A 20,920-nucleotide genomic window follows, 5' to 3' on the forward strand; every position below is an offset into this window, starting at 1 on the left:
CAATGGAAGATGAGTGCTCCACGAGCCTCCTTGTTCGAGAACACATGCTCTCAACAAATCCTCTAGAGACTGAATAGTCCTTTCAGTTTGACCATCCGTCTGAGGATGATACGCCGAACTTAACCTCAACTTAGAACCCAAACTTTCTTGCAAGATCTTCCAAAAATCTGAAGTGAATCTCGGATCTCTATCCGACACAATGCACAAGGGAATACCATGCAACTTCACAATCATTCGGACATAGATCTCAACTAACTTTGCCACCGGATACGTGATGTTAATAGGTATGAAATGGGCTGATTTGGTAAGCCTATCAACAATCACCCATATCGAATCGTGTCCACTCGCAGTATTAGGCAACCCCGTTACGAAATCCATCGAAATGCTATCCCACTTCCATTCTGGAATTTCTAACGGTTGCATCAATCCTGCAGGCTTTTGGTGTTCAATCTTCGATTTTTGACAAGTTAAACAAGCATATACAAATCGTGCCACGTCTTCTTTCATTCTCGGCCACCAGAATATCTTCTTCAAGTCTTGATACATTTTAGTAGCTCCAGGATGAATACTCAAGTTACTTCGATGACCTTCTTCTAAAATCATCCTTTTCATATCATTATCATCAGGGATACATATTCGATCCTGCAATCTCAACACTCCTTGCGCATCCACCCTAAAATCACTCTTCTCGGATTTGCCACAACCCACTATCATGTCTACCATTTTCACATCCAATTTCTGAGCCTCTTTGATACTGTTCAGAAAGTCATTATCAATTTTAAGCATTCCCAACTTAACACTCTGCGGTGTCACTTCACAAATCAAGCTCATATCTCGGAATTGTTCGATCAATTCTAATTCTTTAACCATCATAGCGGACATGTGCAAGGTCTTCCGGCTTAAGGCATCAGCCACAACATTCGCCTTACCGGGGTGATAATTCAACCCGAAATCATAATCTTTCAGCAGTTCTAACCATCTTCGCTGTCTCATGTTTAGCTCCTTCTGGTCAAACAGGTATTTCAAACTCTTATGGTCACTATAGACTTCAAATCTAGAACCATAGAGATGATGTCTCCAAATTTTTAGTACGAAAACAACAGCAGCGAGTTCCAAATCATGTGTAGGGTAGTTCCTTTCATGAATTCTCAGTTGTCTCGACGCATAAGCAATTACCTTACCATTCTGCATAAGTACACCACCTAAACCCATCAAAGAAGCATCGCAATAAACTACAAAAGGTTCTCTTGGGTTTGGTAATGTCAAAACCGGGGCTGTCGTCAATCTCTTCTTCAATTCCACAAAACTTTCTTCACATTGTGCATCCCATATGAACACTTTACCCTTACACGTCAACTTAGTTAATGGAAGTGCCATATAAACCGTCTGTAGTAACCGGCCAAGCCCAAGAAACTTCTGATCTCGGTAGCTGACTTTGGAGTCTCCCATTGTAACACAGCATCTACCTTAGATGGGTCTACAGCAATGCCACTACCAGATATGACATGTCCCAGAAAACTGACTTCTTTCAACCAAAATTCACACTTGGACAACTTCGCATACAACTTCCTTTCTTTCAACACTTGCAATACCGTCCTCAAATGATCTGAATGCTCTGGCTCTGATTTAGAATATATCAAGATGTCGTCTATGAACACCACGACGAACTGATCTAAATACTCATGGAAGATACGATTCATATATTCCATAAATACTCCTGGCGCGTTCGTAACACCAAATGGCATCACTGAATATTCATAATTTCCATATCTTATTCTGAATGCTGTCTTCTGTACATCTTCATCTTTAACCTTAATTTGATGGTAACCCGACCTCAGATCGATCTTGCTAAAAACACTCGCACCCACCAATTGGTCCATCAAATCATCTATTCTCGGTAGCGGGTATTTATTCTTAATGGTTACCTTATTCAGCTGTTTATAATCTACGCAAAGTCTCATGCTTCCATCCTTTTTCTTCACTAACAGCAGTGGAGCTCCCCACGGCGATACACTTGGTCTGACAAACTTCTTCTCCAGTAAATCTTCTAATTGTTTCTTTAATTCTGTCAACTCAGATGCGGACATCTTGTACGGTGCCATAGAAACAGGTCTGGTACCAGGTACAAGATCAATCGTAAACTCAATTCCTGTTTCTGGCGGCACATCGAGAATCTCATCGGGAAAAACTTCAGGGAATTCACATACTACTGGTAGCTCATCGATGATGTTCTGATTCTCGATTGACAATGTTGCCATCAACGAGAACATCTCTACTTCTTCCGTCAGCAATTGTCGTACCTGCTTAGATGATACTAAACCAGCTCCTTCTTCTTCGGCAGTTGAAAATCTCACAGTCTTGTTATAACAATTGATATGAGCATAGTTATATTCTAACCAGTTCATTCCCAAAATTACGTCCAGCCCGGCTAACGGTAAACATACTAAATCAACAGCAAAGTCCCTGTCGAAGATCGACAACGGACACTTCAAACAAACAAGAGATGTAGTCACAGATCCTTTAGCTGGAACCTCAACTACCATCTCGCCATTCATCGAAGATAGCACAAGACCCAACTTTTCAACACATTCAGCAGCAATAAAATAATGAGTAGCACCAGTGTCGATAATAGTAATTAAAGGCATACTATTGATGAAGCAAGTACCTCTAATGAGTCTGTCCTCAGTGCTTGTCTGAGTACCAGCCAATGCGAACACCTTACCACCAGCTTGTGCCTTCTTTGGTTTCTGACATTAACTTCCAATGTGTCCTTCTTCACCGCAATTAAAACAAACCACTTCTTTATGTCTACATTCAGACATCATATGACCAGTCTTGCCACAACGGAAACGCTTCTTAACGTCATCAGTGCAGTAAGTACTCTTGTGACCAGCCTTGCCACATTTAAAACACACAATCGGGGCAGGAGCACCTCCCCCACTTGTTCTCTGGCCCGGAGCAGCTCTCTGTTTGCCCTTGCCAGCTGGAGTGTCATAAGGCTTGCCACGTTGCTGACTCTGCTTACCTCTTCTATCACTGACAATCTTATAGTGAGCAGCATTATCTTCCTCAATGATTCTGCAGCTGTCTACCAAGTTAGGGAAAACGCGGATCTGCTGATACCCTATAGCCTTCTTGATCTCAGAGCGTAACCCATTTTCAAACTTAACGCATTTTGAAAACTCTGCACCCTCTCCATCATAGTATGGATAAAATTTGGCCAATTCAGTGAACTTTGCAGCATAGTCAGTCACTGACATATTCCCTTGTTTCAGTTCGTGGAACTCGATTTCCTTCTTGCCACGGACGCCCTCAGGATAATACTTCCTCAGGAATTCTCTTCGGAACACGTCCCAAGTGATCTCTTCACCTGCAACTTCTAGTCTAGGTCGTGTTGCTAGCCACCAGTCGTCAGCTTCGACTGCTAGCATATGCGTCCCATAGTGAACTTTTTGAGCCTGAGTACAATCCATTACACGAAAGATCCTCTCGATCTCTTTCAACCACTCTAGGGCTCCATCGGGGTCGTGCTTGCCTTTGAAGACCGGGGGTTCTCTCTCTGGAAAGTAGCCAAACTGCGAGGCCCAGCATTCTCACCAGCATTAGGTTGATGTTCCAGAGCTTGTGCCATAGCCTCCAAAGCAGCAGCAATCGCGGCATCGTTTCTTCCAGCCATTTCAACCAAACACTGCAACAGAAACATAGTTTAGATAACGAGATTAACAATACTCGATTTGTTAGCGACTCAACTACTTGGTCGGACGGACCGACCTGCTCTGATACCAATTGTAACACCCCACTTTCCCATATCGAAAATAAACAAGTTATAAATACATAAATAATCAGAGTAATACGAGTAGGACGTCACATCTTTTGAACAATTCACAATAACATCACTTTATTTAATATTCATTAAAATAGAATATCCTATACTGCAGCGGAATTCAAAACAGCTTATTAGTTCTCATGGCACCACGGCCCCAACAAATAAATCATATCCACTAAACAGGTGGTCTAACAATAATGTCAAAATCAAGATACGTAACAATTTAACATTTAACTGAAAGGAAATCAAAACACAGCGTATCCCAACATCCCCGTGTTACGTATCAGAGCGACTCCTAAGACTCGATCAGGTAACACTCGAGAAATCCAAGCACTACTCTGGTACCTGGTTATCTGTACTCCCGAAGAAGCACAGACACAACAACAGAAGAGGGGTGAGAATTACATTCAATAAATATACGGTGAAATATCACATGGTTAAGGAGTAGTATCTACACCACACACAAACACAATCACACACAGATTCTCACACCATCAATCACACAACAGCGTCATTACATGACATTTACAAACAGTCAGATGAATGAAAATGTAACTATCGACTCTACATGCATGTGGTACCAACAGAGCATAAGCCCTCAACAGATGCCATTATATTAGAGGCAATAACAAGGCATAAGCCTTCAACAATGCCAATACAGGCCAACAACAGAGCATAAGCCCTCAACGACATATGTATGCAATATGGACATCCAATCAACACAATTCAACAACACAAGGCTTCAGCCTTCAACTCATTGCCATTTAGGCTATCAACCAGCTCAACAACATGCAACTATAATTTTATTATTTTGTAGTTACATTCACAACAGTCAACACAAACCTAACACAATATTTTATGTCCAAAGCATAACTCTTACAGTCTCTCTATGTTTACCTAAGTCTTACAGTTTAAGTAACTCAGAAAGGTATTTATTTCACTCAAGGATCAGGAGAAAATCACAAAAATGGAAAATTCTGCACACTAGCGTAACCATACGCGTACAGCTAAGCCATACGCGTATACCCCCTTGCCCATACGCGTATCATACGCGTTTTGCCAGAATCAGAATTGCACTAAAAACTCTTCCATACGCGTATCACATTCTCATACGCGTATGATCTCTCTCTCATACGCGTACCATACGCATTCCACCAGTTGGTTGTACTATGTTGGGACAGGGCTGCGTATCATACGCGTATAGCCCCCTGGGTGTGTCCCTCATACGCGTATGGCCTCAACCCATACGCGTATCATACGCAAACTGACAGGAAAATTGTCTTTCCAAGTCTGCATTCGCACCAGTCCGTTCTCACTCGTTTTCATCACTTCTCGTCTGCGATTTCAGGTCTAAAACATCATAATTTCACAAATTAACTCACACCTTTCATCTAGATTCATTAACCTATTATGCTACATCAGTTTTAACATGATAACAACTCAATTCCTAGTCATCAAATTAGACAGTTTTACACTCAGATTCAGTTCTTTTATGAACACAACAACAACTCAACCAACATCCAAAACCACACCAAAATTCATCAATCCAAAACAGAATTTCGTCCATAATCATACAATACTCATTAATCATGAAGAACAACATACAATTCAAATCAATTCACACATCAAAGAAGGAATCAACATGTCAATTATGAAACCTAAAGAGGGAAAGGAACCCTCACTACCCTCTCATGTTGTAATCACCATTTAGAGAATCCATTCTCCCCCCTTACCTTAGAATTGAGCTTTGATCCTTCAACAATGGTGGAGTTCTTCTACCTCTTGCCCTAGCCTTTTTCTCTGTTTTCACGTTCCTCTAAATTTTGCCAAAAAGAAACTATTCCTTCTAATTTTTCTATATTTTTATTAATCTCTCATTAATCCTTAATTTGCTAATGGGCTTACTACACACCCTCCCACTTACTAATCGCTACTTGGCCCAAATAACTAATTAATCATTTTACTATTTACTAATTAATTATTAAACTAATATAATAAAAATTAAATATCAGTTTAAGGCACCAAATACACCCAACAATTACGTAATAAATAAATATCGAAAATTGGGGCGTTACAATATTTCTCGATGACCCTTAAACATCCAATTGAAAGACTTCCTGCCCTCTTATGGTATGGATAAACCTTTTCGCCCGAAAGACTAAAAGAACAATTTTTCAAACTTAGGGTAGTTGCTACTAATTGCTTGCTCTAAATTCAAAATATTTTTCCCACTCTTTTCAAAATCCAATTCAAAAAGACTACGCTTATTTACAAGCTAAAGTTCTTCTTCGAAATCTTTTCTTATTCAAAATCTTTTCAAACAAATTCAAACAAACAAGTGAGCTAAGCAATTAAGAGCCCATGGATAACCATGGATGCAAAGGGTGCCTTACACCTTCCCTTTGTATAACTTACCCCCCGAACTCAAATTTCTTTAAAAAGGTCTTTTTCTGTTCTTTTAGCCTTTCTTATTGGATAAAATAAAAGTCGGTGGCGACTCTTGCTATCTGCACATTTTAAATAAAGTCAGTTCACCGTATTACACTGCTGATATGAACACCAAGACATTGCCGAGTTGCAAGTTTTTCCACTGTATGTAGTTGATAAAGCTGCATAAAGAAAGCTAGTTTGTTCTTTGATGTTACAGAGTTTGTTCCCAGGTGGAGATTCATGAGAATTGGATCGAACTCTAGTGTGTCAAAGGGTAGCTTCTGGTTTGACAGAGATTGTGTCGAAGACCTACAAACTGTAGTCAAAGTGTGTTCTAGTATGTGGGTGTTGAAATGCTAGGGTTGTTAGTATTTCGAATTGGGCCTATTTGTTATGTCCAATTGTTTAAGTTTATTTGTACTCTAAGTTAGATTGTAATGGGTATTGGTAAAAAACCCATTAGTGTAGTATGTTAGGTTTTATTATAAATAGCATATTAGTCTCTCATCATTGCATCCTGCAAATCCTAATTTAGGTTGAGAGGGTTATTTGTTATTCTTGTAACTTGTAATCTTGTTTAAAGAGAAAGGAAATAATAGCAGTTATAACCAATCCTTATTGTTCTTCGTGTTTATCATCTTTTCTATCCTTGTGTGTTTCTTGATCACAAAGAAACAATTTATCCTTTATTTATCAAGGCATCCTTTTCACAACAATTTTAATAATATTGACTTTTTTTTCAATTAAGTTAGAATTTGTCGATAATATTATATCTTACTTTTATTACACTTCCTTCTTATTTAGTATATGTTTCTAGTATTTGACCTATAAATATCTTATGGTTTTAAGAGAAATACAGAGCGCAAGGCTTCACAATTCATGGCTTCGACAACCGATTTTAGTTTAAATAATGTAACTATTATAGACATAGACGAAATAATTATAATAAACAATTCATATGAACTAGTAGAAGATCCGTGCGTCCGCACAAGTAATTCAAATCTTAAGATGAATAATGTATTACAAACGCATAAAAAGAAGTTTAAAAACTCGAATGAAAAATGTTAAATTAAGATTCATAAAATATAATATAGATAATATAGATGTAAAGAAACTATATATATATATATATATATATATATATATATATATATATATAAGCTATTTTAAATAAAATAAGAAATTGGAAATATAATAGGCAAAAAGTGTCTTCAAAAGAACTTTGATTGTATATGACATTTTAGATTGAAGTGTACCAAAAAAATTTGAAAAGAATAGAAAATGTATTATGGTGATAGCGACCCGTGAAAGTTGTAAGTTTCAGTGATAAAATTCATATAAGAAAGGTATTATGGTGGTATCGACCCGTAAAAATAGTGAATGTCTGAATAAAAATAAATTAATGTCCAAAGAAAGGTAATATGGTGGTAGTAACCCATAAAAATTGTTTGTATGAGTGATTTTGCTTAATTTCGTGTCTACTTACATATTATAATACAAAAATATTTTAAAATCATGATCCTTTTGTGCATTTATTATGTTTGCATATGATGAAAATATTTCCTTAAATGATACTACAAAATATTATAGTTTTTTCTTTATGTTGAATGTATTTGTTTTTTTAATGAAATAATGAGATGTTTGTGTTTATGAACACATGTTTATGTAGAGTAGTTCATCCACCTTTATTCATGAAACAGGTAGATTGAACATTAGTTTATGTGCACACCTTTATTCATGAAGCGAGTCGACCTAAGTGATATAGTACGTGCAAATGTTAATTGTTTAATCAATTAAATACAAATGAAACAATGAGTTATTATGGACCAAAGGTACTATATGTAACACCCTTCTAATACCCCGCATAAATAATAAACAATAATCAGAGTAAACATGAATAAGGGCATTACAACTTCCAAATAATTAAACAATAATACTCATGTCATGCCATAAAAGAGAACGTCAACCAAATTTATTCAGATCATCATGTTTAACACAGCGGAATTATCTTTAACATCTGAATAACAAACAGCCAAGTCACAGACTTAATACATCAACATAAAAATCCATCCAAAATAAAAAGAGTTTAACAAGTAACTCTAGACGACGCCCCCAGTGTTACACGACCAGAGCATGACACGGACCCAACTGACTCTAACGAACTACTTGACGAGCTAATCCTCACCAAGTACGAGAGCTACTCCTCAATCTGAAAAATAACAACAGTAAGGGTGAGTCTCATTCACAGTTAACTAATGTTATAAGATATAGATAATAAAATATCATTTCACATGCCATTCACCCAATCACAGTTATGATCAGATTCAAACCATACAATCAGTGAGCAAACAATCAAATTAACACATATTATAACATTGGACAATCTTCCATTCATGTTATAATAGCAAAACAGCCTAATGCAATGCAACTACATGCATGTGGTACCAAAATCTGGGATAACCCAACTCACCGACCCACCATCGTCAAGGATACGGTAACACCCACTCACTAATTCCACACAATGGGAATTAGCTACCACTGATCCACCATCGTCAAGGACCAGCCACATAATGATTATGAATGCATGCATCAACCATAACATGCTCATCACCCACATACATCGATCAATGTCATAATCATAAATAAAACACATATTTCATACCAACAATACATGTATAATAAACACCAGTTATAACCACAACATCATACAGGTAAGACATTCATTAGTGTACCTATAAACATATCCCACCACAAACAAATAAAATCGGGTGTTTTAAAAATAATTCAAGCCACCACTCAAAACACCATTTGAGTATATAAATTATTTGATTAGCTTCACTGTACTCGAAACGGCACCAAAATCCGGTTTACGGTTTAAAAGTTACACATTTTTAAACTTTTCAAAACGGCCTATCGCCAACAGCACGCGGCGCCACACACAGTTCGCGGCGCGGAACGAATAGGAACTACGCCTTCGCGGCGCAACCAAGGTTCGCGGCACGTACTGAACACAACACAACTTCCTGGCTTTCTGCCAAGCAGTTCGCGGCGCCAACTCCTGGACGCGGCGCCAACTGGCGATTTCCAGAACTCCGAATCGCAGAAAACAGCCTGCGATTTTGCCCTTCCTTCACCAATTCATGACCAAACCAATCCCATTCCAACCAGATTTGCATACAGTGAAACAAACACATATTATAACATATTTACAATACATTCAACCATCCAATTATCACCAAATACATGATCAATATAATCATTATGCATCAATTCTCCAAAAGCCTAACACTTCTATAACCTAAGCATAACCCAATTGATACGAATAACACGATCAAATTCTATCATACTACCTATAATCCCATAATAGAAGATAAACGGAAGAGTCCCCCCTTACCTGAAGGTTGATTCTTCGCTCTTCCTCGGGTCGCACTTCTCCGCTCCTCTTCTCTTTTCACGTTCAGACTCTTCTCTTCTTCTTAGTTCTATTCCTCTTTCTCACAATTCCTCTAATTTGTGGAAAATAAAATAAAACTATTTTAATTAGTAATAGGGCCTACCAATACACCCCCCTCTTTACTAAAAGCGACACTGGCCCATCAGTCTCATTATTCCCATTTTTCTCAGTTAACTCAAATAATTCTAATATTTAATCCAAAAATTAATTATATTAAATAAAGATTTTTATGGGGTGTTACAACTCTCCCCCACTAGAAAAGTTTTCGTCCTCGAAAACATACCTTAGGCAAAGAGTTCCGGGTATGAGTCCTTCATCTGGCTCTCCAATTCCCACGTGACATTTCCACCGACTGGTCCTCCCCAAGCTACTCTGACTAATGCTATCTCCTTGCCACACAATTGTTTCACCTTCCGATCTTCAATCCTCATAGGCAAAGTTTCAACTGTCAGATTATCCTTTACCTGTACATCATCGACTTGGATCACATGAGATGGATCAGCAATGTATTTCCTCAACTGCGATACATGGAATACATCATGCAGATTCGCAAGTGTCGGTGGCAACGCAACGCGATACGCCACTTCTCCAACCCTCTCCGTAATTTGAAACGGACCAATAAAACGCGGAGTCAACTTCCTTGACTTCAGTGCTCTACCAACACCAGTTGTAGGAGTCACCCTCAAGAACACATGATCTCCTTCTTGAAATTCAAGTGTCCTTCTTCTTTTATCATGATAACTCTTCTGACGACTCTGAGAAGTCTTCATCTTCTCCTGAATCATCTTAATCCTTTCTGTTGTCTCCTGAACAATTTCCGGCCCAATCACAGCACTTTCGCCAGATTCGTACCAACATAAAGGCGTTCTACACCTCCGACCATACAAAGCTTCAAACGGAGCCATACCAATACTCGAGTGAAAACTATTATTGTAAGTAAATTCGATCAAGGGTAGATAACTATCCCAAGCACCGCCCTTTTCCAACACATAAGCACGCAACAAATCTTCTAGTGATTGAATAGTTCTTTCTGTTTGTCCATCCGTCTGTGGATGATAAGCAGAACTCAATCTCAGCTTAGTACCCAAAGCCTTCTGCAAACCTTCCCAAAATCTGGATGTAAACCTTGGATCTCTATCTGACACGATACTCGAAGGAATACCATGTAAACTTACTATCTTTTCAATATACAATTGAGCCAGCTTCTCCATTGGGTAATCCATTCTCATTGGTATAAAGTGAGCAGACTTTGTCAACCTGTCCACAATAACCCAAATAGCTTCACAATTCTTCACCGTCCTCGGCAAACCTGAAACAAAATCCATAGATATACTATCCCACTTCCATTCCGGAATAAATAACGGTTGCATAGCTCCATACGGTTTCTGATGCTCAATCTTCGACTTCTGGCAAGTCAAACAAGCATATACAAATTCAGCTATTTCCTTTTTCATTCTAGGCCACCAAAACAGCTTCTTTAGGTCATGATACATCTTGGTAGCACCAGGATGAATACTCAATCCGCTACGATGTCCTTCTTCAAGAATACTCTTCCTCAATTCGGCAATGTCAGGGACACAAACACGGTTACCAAACCTCATTATACCATTCTCGTCGATTCTGAATTCACCTCCTTTATCTTGCTTAATTAGAGTCAACTTATCAACCAACTCTACATCAGTCTTCTGACCCTCTCGGATTTCCTCAAGAATACCACTAGTCAGCTTCAGCATACCCAATTTAACACTGGTAGGAGTGTCTTCACATACTAAACTCAAATCTCGGAATTGCTCAATTAAATCCAATTCTCTCACCATAAGCATAGACATATGCAAGGACTTCCTACTCAATGCATCGGCAACAACATTTGCTTTACCCGGATGATAATTCAGTTCAAAATCATAATCCTTGAGAAATTCTAACCATCTTCTTTGTCTCATATTCAGCTCTTTTTGGTCAAAGAGATACTTCAAACTCTTGTGATCACTAAATACTTCAAACCTTGAACCATATAGGTAATGCCTCCACAATATCAACACAAATACCACTGCTGCCAACTCTAAGTCATGAGTCGGATAGTTTCTCTCGTGCACTTTGAGTTATCTCGACGCATAAGCGACTACCTGTTGATTCTGCATTAGCACACCTCCTAATCCCGACAATGAAGCATCACAATAAACAACAAAAGATTCCGCCGGATTCGGCAAAATCAAGATCGGCGCACTAGTCAACCTCTTCTTCAACTCTTGGAATCCTTCTTCACATTTCGAATCCCAGACGAAAGCTTGACCCTTCCTAGTCAACTTAGTTAACGGCAACGCTAACTTTGAAAAACCTTCAATGAACTTTCTATAGTAACCCGCAAGACCAAGGAAACTACGGATTTCGGAAACTGACTTCGGAGCTTCCCACTGAGACACTACTTCTACTTTCGTTGGGTCAACGGCAATACCATCCTTGGAAATTACATGCCCAAGAAAGCTCACTTCATTTAACCAGAACTCACACTTTGACAGTTTTGCATAAAGTTTCTTTTCCTTCAATAGTTCCAATACCACTCTAAGATGATCCGCATGTTCTTCTTCATTCTTAGAATATATTAAAATATCATCAATAAATACTACTACGAACTGATCCAGATAAGGATGGAAGATCCTATTCATATACTCCATGAAAACCCCCGGCGCATTGGTTACTCCAAATGGCATCACTGTATATTCGTAATGATCATACCTCGTTCTAAATGCCGTTTTCTGAATATCGTCCGTCTTCACCCGAATCTGATGATATCCCGACCTCAAGTCAATTTTGCTGAACACACACGCTCCAACTAGTTGATCCATCAAATCATCAATCCTCGGCAAGGGATACCGATTCTTGATAGTAACCTTGTTCAGTTGTCTGTAATCCACACACAACCTCATTGAACCTTCTTTCTTCTTCACTAGTAACACCGGTGCACCCCACGGTGAGACACTAGGATGAATAAATTTCTTCTCAAGTAACTCTTCCAATTGACTCTTCAACTTAGTCAATTCCGATGCCGACATACGATAAGGTGCCATCGACACAGGACTAGTTCCAGGAATTAATTCAATAGCAAAATCCACCTCCCTCTCTGGCGGTAATTCTCTTACATCTTCTGGGAAAACTTCCGGAAATTCACATACTACCGGGAAGTCACTACTCACCGTTTTCTTTTCCGCTTCCATGGACGCAATCAACATAAACACGGCAGCCCCGTCCTTCATTGCTTTATCCACTTGTCTAGCCGTCATCTCTAAGTCCTCAACAATGACATCTTCAGGAAAAATAACCGTTTTCGTGAAACAGTTGATATGAACCCGGTTAAATTGCAACCAATTCATGCCCAGGATAACATCCAGTTGTTCCAACGGAAGGCACACTAAGTCCATTCCGAATTCCCTACCAAAAATATCAATTGGACAGTTCAAACAAGCAAACGAAGTAGTCACTGAACCCGACGCAGGAGTGTCAATGATCATACTTCCATTAATATCAGATATTTCCAAATTCAGTCGTTTAGCACAATCCAATGAAATAAACGAGTGAGTTGCTCCAGTATCTATTATTGCAATTAAAGGAGTGCCATGGATAAAACACGTACCTTTAATCAACCGATCCTCTGGAGTAGTCTCTGAACCAGATAAGGCGAACACCTTACCACCAGCTTGATTCTTCCTCGGCTTAGGACACTTAGGACTAATATGACCTTCTTCCCCGCAGTTGAAACAAGTTACAGTGTTCCCTTTGCACTCAATAGCAATGTGACCTACCTTTCCACATCTATAGCACTTCTTTTCCTCACTTTTGCACTCGTGAATGCGATGTCCAGGTTCTCCACACTTGAAGCACTTAATAAGGGCACTAGAGTCTCCCCCACTAGGCTTCTTCCAGCCTCCAGTTTTCTGGTTACCCTTACCATATGGCTTACCACGATCCATATGCTTTTTCCCTTTCCTGTCGACTAACTCGCGAGAGTGTGACGACTTCAGTTTAATATTGTCCTCCTCAAAGATTCGGCTGCAGTCAACCAAATCGACAAACCTGCGAATCCTCTGGTATCTGATACCCTGTTTAATCTCATCACGGAGAACATTTTCAAACTTAACACACTTCGAGAATTCACTAGCCTCATCATTATTGTAGTGGACATAATACTTTGCCAGCTCAACAAACTTGGACGCATACTCCGGCACAGTCATGTTACCTTGTGTCAGCTCGAAAAATTCAATCTCCTTCCTGCCTCTAACATCCTCAGGAAAGTACCTCCGCAAGAATTCTCTCTTGAACACAGCCCAAGTGATTGCAATACCTGCAGCTTGCAGTTCGTCCCTACTAGCCATCCACCAATCATCAGCTTCTTCAGACAGCATGTGAGTCCCATATCTCACCTTCAGATTTTCGTCACAATCAATCACCCGGAAGATCCTTTCAATTTCCTTCAGCCACTTCTGGGCGCCTTCGGGATCGTGAGTGCCTTTGAACAACGGAGGGTTGTTCCTCTGAAAACTATTCAGCTGCCTGTCAGCACCAATTCCAGCTCCATTGGCATTCCCTCCCAACACACCAGCAATCATACCGAGAGCCTCAGCAATCGCATCGTCGTTCCTTCCTCCTCTTCTGGCCATTGTTCTGCTAAATATCAAACAATATTTATTAGAACAAGAAGTATCGACAGTGTCAATCTTACACCAATCTCATACGAGGGGTCAACCGACATTAAGACTCTGACTCAAACGACCGACTATGCTCTGATACCACTATTGTAACACCCTTCTAATACCCCGCATAAATAATAAACAATAATCAGAGTAAACATGAATAAGGGCATTACAACTTCCAAATAATTAAACAATAATACTCATGTCATGCCATAAAAGAGAACGTCAACCAAATTTATTCAGATCATCATGTTTAACACAGCGGAATTATCTTTAACATCTGAATAACAAACAGCCAAGTCACAGACTTAATACATCAACATAAAAATCCATCCAAAATAAAAAGAGTTTAACAAGTAACTCTAGACGACGCCCCCAGAGTTACACGACCAGAGCATGAAACGGACCCAACTGACTCTAACGAACTACTTGACGAGCTAATCCTCACCAAGTACGAGAGCTACTCCTCAATCTGAAAAATAACAACAGTAAGGGTGAGTCTCATTCACAGTTAACTAATGTTATAAGATATAGATAATAAAATATCATTTCACATGCCATTCACCCAATCACAGTTATGATCAGATTCAAACCATACAATCAGTGAGCAAACAATCAAATTAACACATATTATAACATTGGACAATCTTCCATTCATGTTATAATAGCAAAACAGCCTAATGCAATGCAACTACATGCATGTGGTACCAAAATCTGGGATAACCCAACTCACCGACCCACCATCGTCAAGGATACGGTAACACCCACTCACTAATTCCACACAATGGGAATTAGCTACCACTGATCCACCATCGTCAAGGACCAGCCACATAATGATTATGAATGCATGCATCAACCATAACATGCTCATCACCCACATACATCGATCAATGTCATAATCATAAATAAAACACATATTTCATACCAACAATACATGTATAATAAACACCAGTTATAACCACAACATCATACAGGTAAGACATTCATTAGTGTACCTATAAACATATCCCACCACAAACAAATAAAATCGGGTGTTTTAAAAATAATTCAAGCCACCACTCAAAACACCATTTGAGTATATAAATTATTTGATTAGCTTCACTGTACTCGAAACGGCACCAAAATCCGGTTTACGGTTTAAAAGTTACACATTTTTAAACTTTTCAAAACGGCCTATCGCCAACAGCACGCGGCGCCACACACAGTTCGCGGCGCGGAACGAATAGGAACTATGCCTTCGCGGTGCAACCAAGGTTCGCGGCGCGTACTGAACACAACACAACTTCCTGGCTTTCTGCCAAGCAGTTCGCGGCGCCAACTCCTGGACGCGGCGCGAACTGGCGATTTCCAGAACTCCGAATCGCAGAAAACAGCCTGCGATTTTGCCCTTCCTTCACCAATTCATGACCAAACCAATCTCATTCCAACCAGATTTGCATACAGTGAAACAAACACATATTATAACACATTTACAATACATTCAACCATCCAATTATCACCAAATACATGATCAATATAATCATTATGCATCAATTCTCCAAAAGCCTAACACTTCTATAACCTAAGCACAACCCAATTGATACGAATAACAAGATCAAATTCTATCATACTACCTATAATCCCATAATAGAAGATAAACGGAAGAGTCCCCCCTTACCTGAAGGTTGATTCTTCGCTCTTCCTCGGGTCGCACTTCTCCGCTCCTCTTCTCTTTTCACGTTCAGACTCTTCTCTTCTTCTTAGTTCTATTCCTCTTTCTCACAATTCCTCTAATTTGTGGAAAATAAAATAAAACTATTTTAATTAGTAATAGGGCCTACCAATACACCCCCCCTCTTTACTAAAAGCGACACTGGCCCATCAGTCTCATTATTCCCATTTTTCTCAGTTAACTCAAACAATTCTAATATTTAATCCAAAAATTAATTAAATTAAATAAAGAATTTTATGGGGTGTTACACTATATGCAGATATAAAAAATTTCACAGTTAGACATGAACTAAAAGGGACCAGGCTTCTATGACTTTAGCCCGCAAAAGTTACCATAGCTTTCACTTAATTTCCACTCTTCAATCAATCCAACGATCCATATGAAGACCCTTATTTTTTTTCTTTTTTATTCAAAAAATACAAAAATAATATATACGTTTTCAGATCAAATGTTAACAACAATCCAACTTTCACTTAATATCCACCATACAGAACAATGGTTTTCTCTCACCGTCGCCACCATGTGGATGCTGCCACCTTGTCATTACCTTTGTGCTTGCCGTTGCCGTCGGGGTCGCATGAGCTCAATTTCCACACCTACAGAGGAATAAATATCCAGACTGTCCCAGCCTTGAGCATCATGGACATAGATTTCTCCAACAAACATGGATCCTGTCTAATGAAAGCATTAGCAGGCCGACGATGCTTCTCGATAAACCTTGTAAATGTAAAAGCACCATCTATTTTTCGATGTGAATCATGATAATGAAAAGCTTTCCTTCAACCCTGGACATAGAATAGCCTTCAAATGGTGAAACATGATAATGAAAAGGTTTTAATTTAAGGATACAAATTAAATAGAGATTACTGAAAAAACTTATAAAGCCAGTAAGCCATATTATTACTCAAGTGTTAACAAAAACACAATTAAAATAATTGCAAAGAAGCACACTACTATATATGCAGGAAATGGGAAGTTTCAAGTAAACCTACTAAATAAATATGTTTAAACATGAAAATACATAGAAGGAGAAGAAGTAAATGATTCACCTATTGTGACATCTTCTTAAGCTCAGCTACAAGAGTTTTCGATGTCTTCTCAATATCGCGTGTAATAAGCATAAGGTTTGCACCAGCTGCAAGAAACTACTAAATTAAACATAAAATAAGGCCCCAATAGCATAACAGTAAGCAAAACCAAACATTACCAACCACTTACTAATTTACTCATTCTACAATCCTAACCAACTAACACAAATTAACAAATCTACCTTTACATCTTCTGCAATAAGGCCCTGGGGTCGGCTAAGCAGAACACAAGAATAACAAAGTTAAATTAAAACTTGAAATACAAAGTTCATAAGATGATTGCAATAACAGAATATTCAAATGAGTAATAACAAACTAAAGGAGTTTCACTTAGGCCCGTGAATCAGAAGGGCAAGATCTTTGGTCATCTTTCCCGACTCTACCGTCTCAAACATGCAGTATCCAACTTCTTAGCGAAATCCAGTAATTTTTCATTATTATCCTGCTTGGCTCTAGTACATGAGAACATACCTATACCAATAACATATTCAAAAAAGGGAAAAGTTCAAAAGAATATCAAAATGCACAAGATTTTGAAACAAGCAACAGAGTACCTATGTTCCAGCTCTCGTGTACATGCAAATATGGAAGCAATATTGTTTGTACTGGATTATGTCCCTTTTGATGAAACCAGAAATTTCGAGTTACAGTTCCATGAGTTGCCTCAGCTTCTAATGTCTTGCCATCAGAAGATAACTGCAATTTTTTGTTGCATCATAAGACATCCAAGAGCATATAGAGATACAAAGTTGATGATCAATATTATAGTAAGAATAGGAATCTAATGCATACCAGCACACAATTCATGAGGCCCAATGAGCCGAGTCCTGCACACATTCAGAATTATTCATTACACAAATTTCAAATGTTTTCTTTTGCATTTCACAAATATATTGAACTAAAGAAAACGAAATTAACAACCACACCAGAATAATCATATTCACAAGGATAATCGACTACAAAAACTGACAATCCAAGACATACAAATTTCAAGATTTAAGTAACAACTAATTAGGAATGTTGGTGGAGCTTACTTCTGACTGACATCATACATACAATCATCATGCTTCAATATAAACGAAAAGGTCTCTATATTAACTTGAGCAAGTAAATCACTTTGAACGCCGCTATCAAAATTCTTACAAGCCTAAACATATCCACCTTCACTCTAGAGTGCATATGCCACCATATCATCAATTAGCCTATGCTCATACCTGAAGTAACTCAAATGTCAACCATTAATGTGTATATGTAGTGCATAAAAAGATTAGCTTATGAACATCAAAAAAACCCATATGGAGTGTTCTTCAAACTGTTGCTGCCTCCTTTCTTCGTACACCTCCTGAAATATGTCTTCATATCTGCAATAGCGTCAAACTGTAAATCAAAACAGGATCTAAAATATGAACATGAATATCATCACTCCAAAAAATTGGATCTTGATCGCGACTTTACGTGTCTATTAGTCGGGATAACTGCAAGTGCACAGTCGTGTCGTGTAGTTTTAAAAGATATCGAATCCACAGGGACTATAAATCGACCTACCGTTATCTAAAGTTACTATGTAAAGCTATGGCTAATGATATTTGGGTTGTTTCTAAAGAAATGAAAATAAACTCTTAATTCTAAGAATATAATAATAAACGGATATCAGTATGTATTTCGTTTAACTTAGGTGATCCGAAATTCCATTGGCCAGATTCTAATTAAATCAAAGATCTTTACTAACTATGTTATTTAAAAGTCCTCCTCTCAAACTCTCGCTCTATTGATTCAGACTACAATCCTAACTCATAATGTACGCTCTCGCCATCCCACCAGTTTAAAAACGCTTTTTGAAAACATCATAATTAATAAAATGCTCGCTTCATGAAGGCGTTACCTACTTAAATCTCCTAGTCTCAAACTCTCGCTCTGTTGACTCGGATCATGCTAGTATTCCCTAACGTACGCTCTCGCCATCCCGCGTCCGGTTTAAAAACACTTTTTGAAAGTAAATAATTTCTAATCAGTTTTAATACGCTTTCGCCATCCTTAAAACTAATGTCCTATGCCTACTATCAAGTTAAGAATCTCAAACTCTCGCTCTGTTGACCTTAACCTTTTTTAGTTCTAAAACCTCAAACTCTCGCTCTATTGATTTTTAGACTTTATTAATTAAATTAGACACAAAACCAAAAACGAGTGATTTTTAATAAAACGTAATTAAGCCAAGTTATTTCAGATTCCTACGGTTAAATTACTTTACATACCGACATCTAAATAAATTAGCCAGACATATTGATACGGTTAAACATGCATAAATCAGTTCGGTTCATAATAAAAGGCATATTAAATGGCATACAATATATCATGCAAATAAATATAAATAAAGGCGGTAAATAATAAACTTGAATAATATAAATCTGAAATAAAACATGAATCTTGGAGTACTTGAACTTCCACCACAGGTTGGTTGGATTGTTCTTCAGAAATTATTCGGCGTAAATTAAACAAGGAAATAAAAACTAAACCTAACGTAAGGTTAGATCCGTTAAAGGTTCACAACAATTTCCGGTGTAGAAATTGTGAGAAAATATGAACGAAAGTAGAAATAAAAGCTGGAATTAAAAATGCTGGAATGAAAGGAAAATAATACTGAACTAAAAACAGTGGCTGGGACTAAGCATGGTCCAACCCCTCTTCACTCGCAGAAGCCTCCTTTTATACTGAAAAATGTGGTAACTGCTTCTTCATGTGTTCCTCTTTCTTCCCCGAGAATTTAGGAACGGTTTTGACTTGGAAAGAGTTGGAGACGTGCGCCTTGCGTGAGAAAGAAGTGGAGAAAATAGTGGAGAGGTGGAGACGGACGTCTCAAGTGGCTGATGTGGCTCTCTTTCACCCTTGGGCTTAGGAGACGGACGTCTCCTCCTGTAGTGGGCCCAGAGACGGGCATCTCCCACTTGGAGACGTGGCTTGGATGATGGGGACGTGCGTCCCTTATTTTGTGGAAGGTGAGACGTGGGGCTTCAGCTTCACGTGGGCTGGGCCTCGCGTATTCCTCTTTGGATTCCTCTATTTGCACCTCACTTCACTACAGTATCTCCAAATTGATTCTTTTGCCTTTTTAATACGATTTCTTCTCGATTTCTTCTTCTTTTGCCAAATGCTTCTTGCATAAACATAATACCTGAAACAAAGGAAAACACCAGCATAATACCGTAATAATATATAATTATAATAAAATAATGAAACAATTTATGTTATAATCGAGCCTAATATACAATATAATTACGTGTTATCAGATCTGAAAAAATACAACCAAGTAAGCAAATATGCAAAATAAGGGGTAAACTCCAAACCTGTCCACAAATCAAAATAGTTGAAATCAAATTACCAAAAATATGTAAACATTCGACAAATATAAAGATGTAAAACTGAAGAAATCGGAAGGGGTGAAGAACAATGTTTTAACAATCATCAACGACTCCCTCTCAGTTCACACAACCACTGTGTTTCAACAATCATCATTGGCTCACTCTTGATTCACACAACAACGACACCAAACCGCGGTTTCTCTGTTAGGAAGGGGTTGTAAAGAAGGAAGAAGATATTGTGGTGGCGGCTAGGATTAGGGGAGGTGAAGATGAAGAGAGAGATAACGAGAGAGGGAGGTGAAGATGAAGCGAGAGATGACGGGGGAGGGAGGTGAAGATGAAGAGAGAGAGACATGAAATCTGAAATAAT

At 38.4% G+C, this 20,920-nt stretch overlaps 1 protein-coding gene and 1 pseudogene across 1 annotated transcript; both read right to left on the minus strand.

Annotated features, from left to right (window-relative positions):
• Positions 1–445: 445 nt before the first annotated feature.
• On the minus strand, positions 446–3,473 carry LOC131658779 (uncharacterized). Its single transcript, XM_058928037.1, has 5 exons — positions 2,796–3,473; positions 2,120–2,747; positions 1,593–2,065; positions 579–1,005; positions 446–450 (listed from the first exon to the last, which is right to left on the minus strand). The coding sequence occupies exons 1-5, from the start codon at positions 3,471–3,473 to the stop codon at positions 446–448; spliced, it is 2,211 nt and encodes a 736-aa protein (XP_058784020.1).
• Positions 3,474–3,508: 35 nt separating this feature from the next.
• LOC131658780 (isocitrate dehydrogenase [NADP], chloroplastic/mitochondrial-like) lies at positions 3,509–18,383 on the minus strand (annotated as a pseudogene).
• Between the last annotated feature and the right edge of the window lie 2,537 nt (positions 18,384–20,920).

The sequence above is a fragment of the Vicia villosa genome, linkage group LG3 (genome assembly GCF_029867415.1).
Source record: "Vicia villosa cultivar HV-30 ecotype Madison, WI linkage group LG3, Vvil1.0, whole genome shotgun sequence".
Lineage (NCBI taxonomy): Eukaryota > Viridiplantae > Streptophyta > Magnoliopsida > Fabales > Fabaceae > Vicia > Vicia villosa.

Excerpts from the sequence above, each read along its gene's own strand:
- LOC131658779 (XM_058928037.1), bottom strand. The coding sequence starts at position 3,473 with ATGGATTGTACTCAGGCTCAAAAAGTTCACTATGGGACGCATATGCTA. Across the intron at positions 2,066-2,119 it reads TACGATTGATCTTGTACCTG|AATTAAAGAAACAATTAGAA; the intron begins GTACCAGACCTG and ends CTGAGTTGACAG. Across the intron at positions 1,006-1,592 it reads ATTCAGATCATTTGAGGACG|AAGGAGCTAAACATGAGACA; the intron begins GTATTGCAAGTG and ends CTGTTTGACCAG.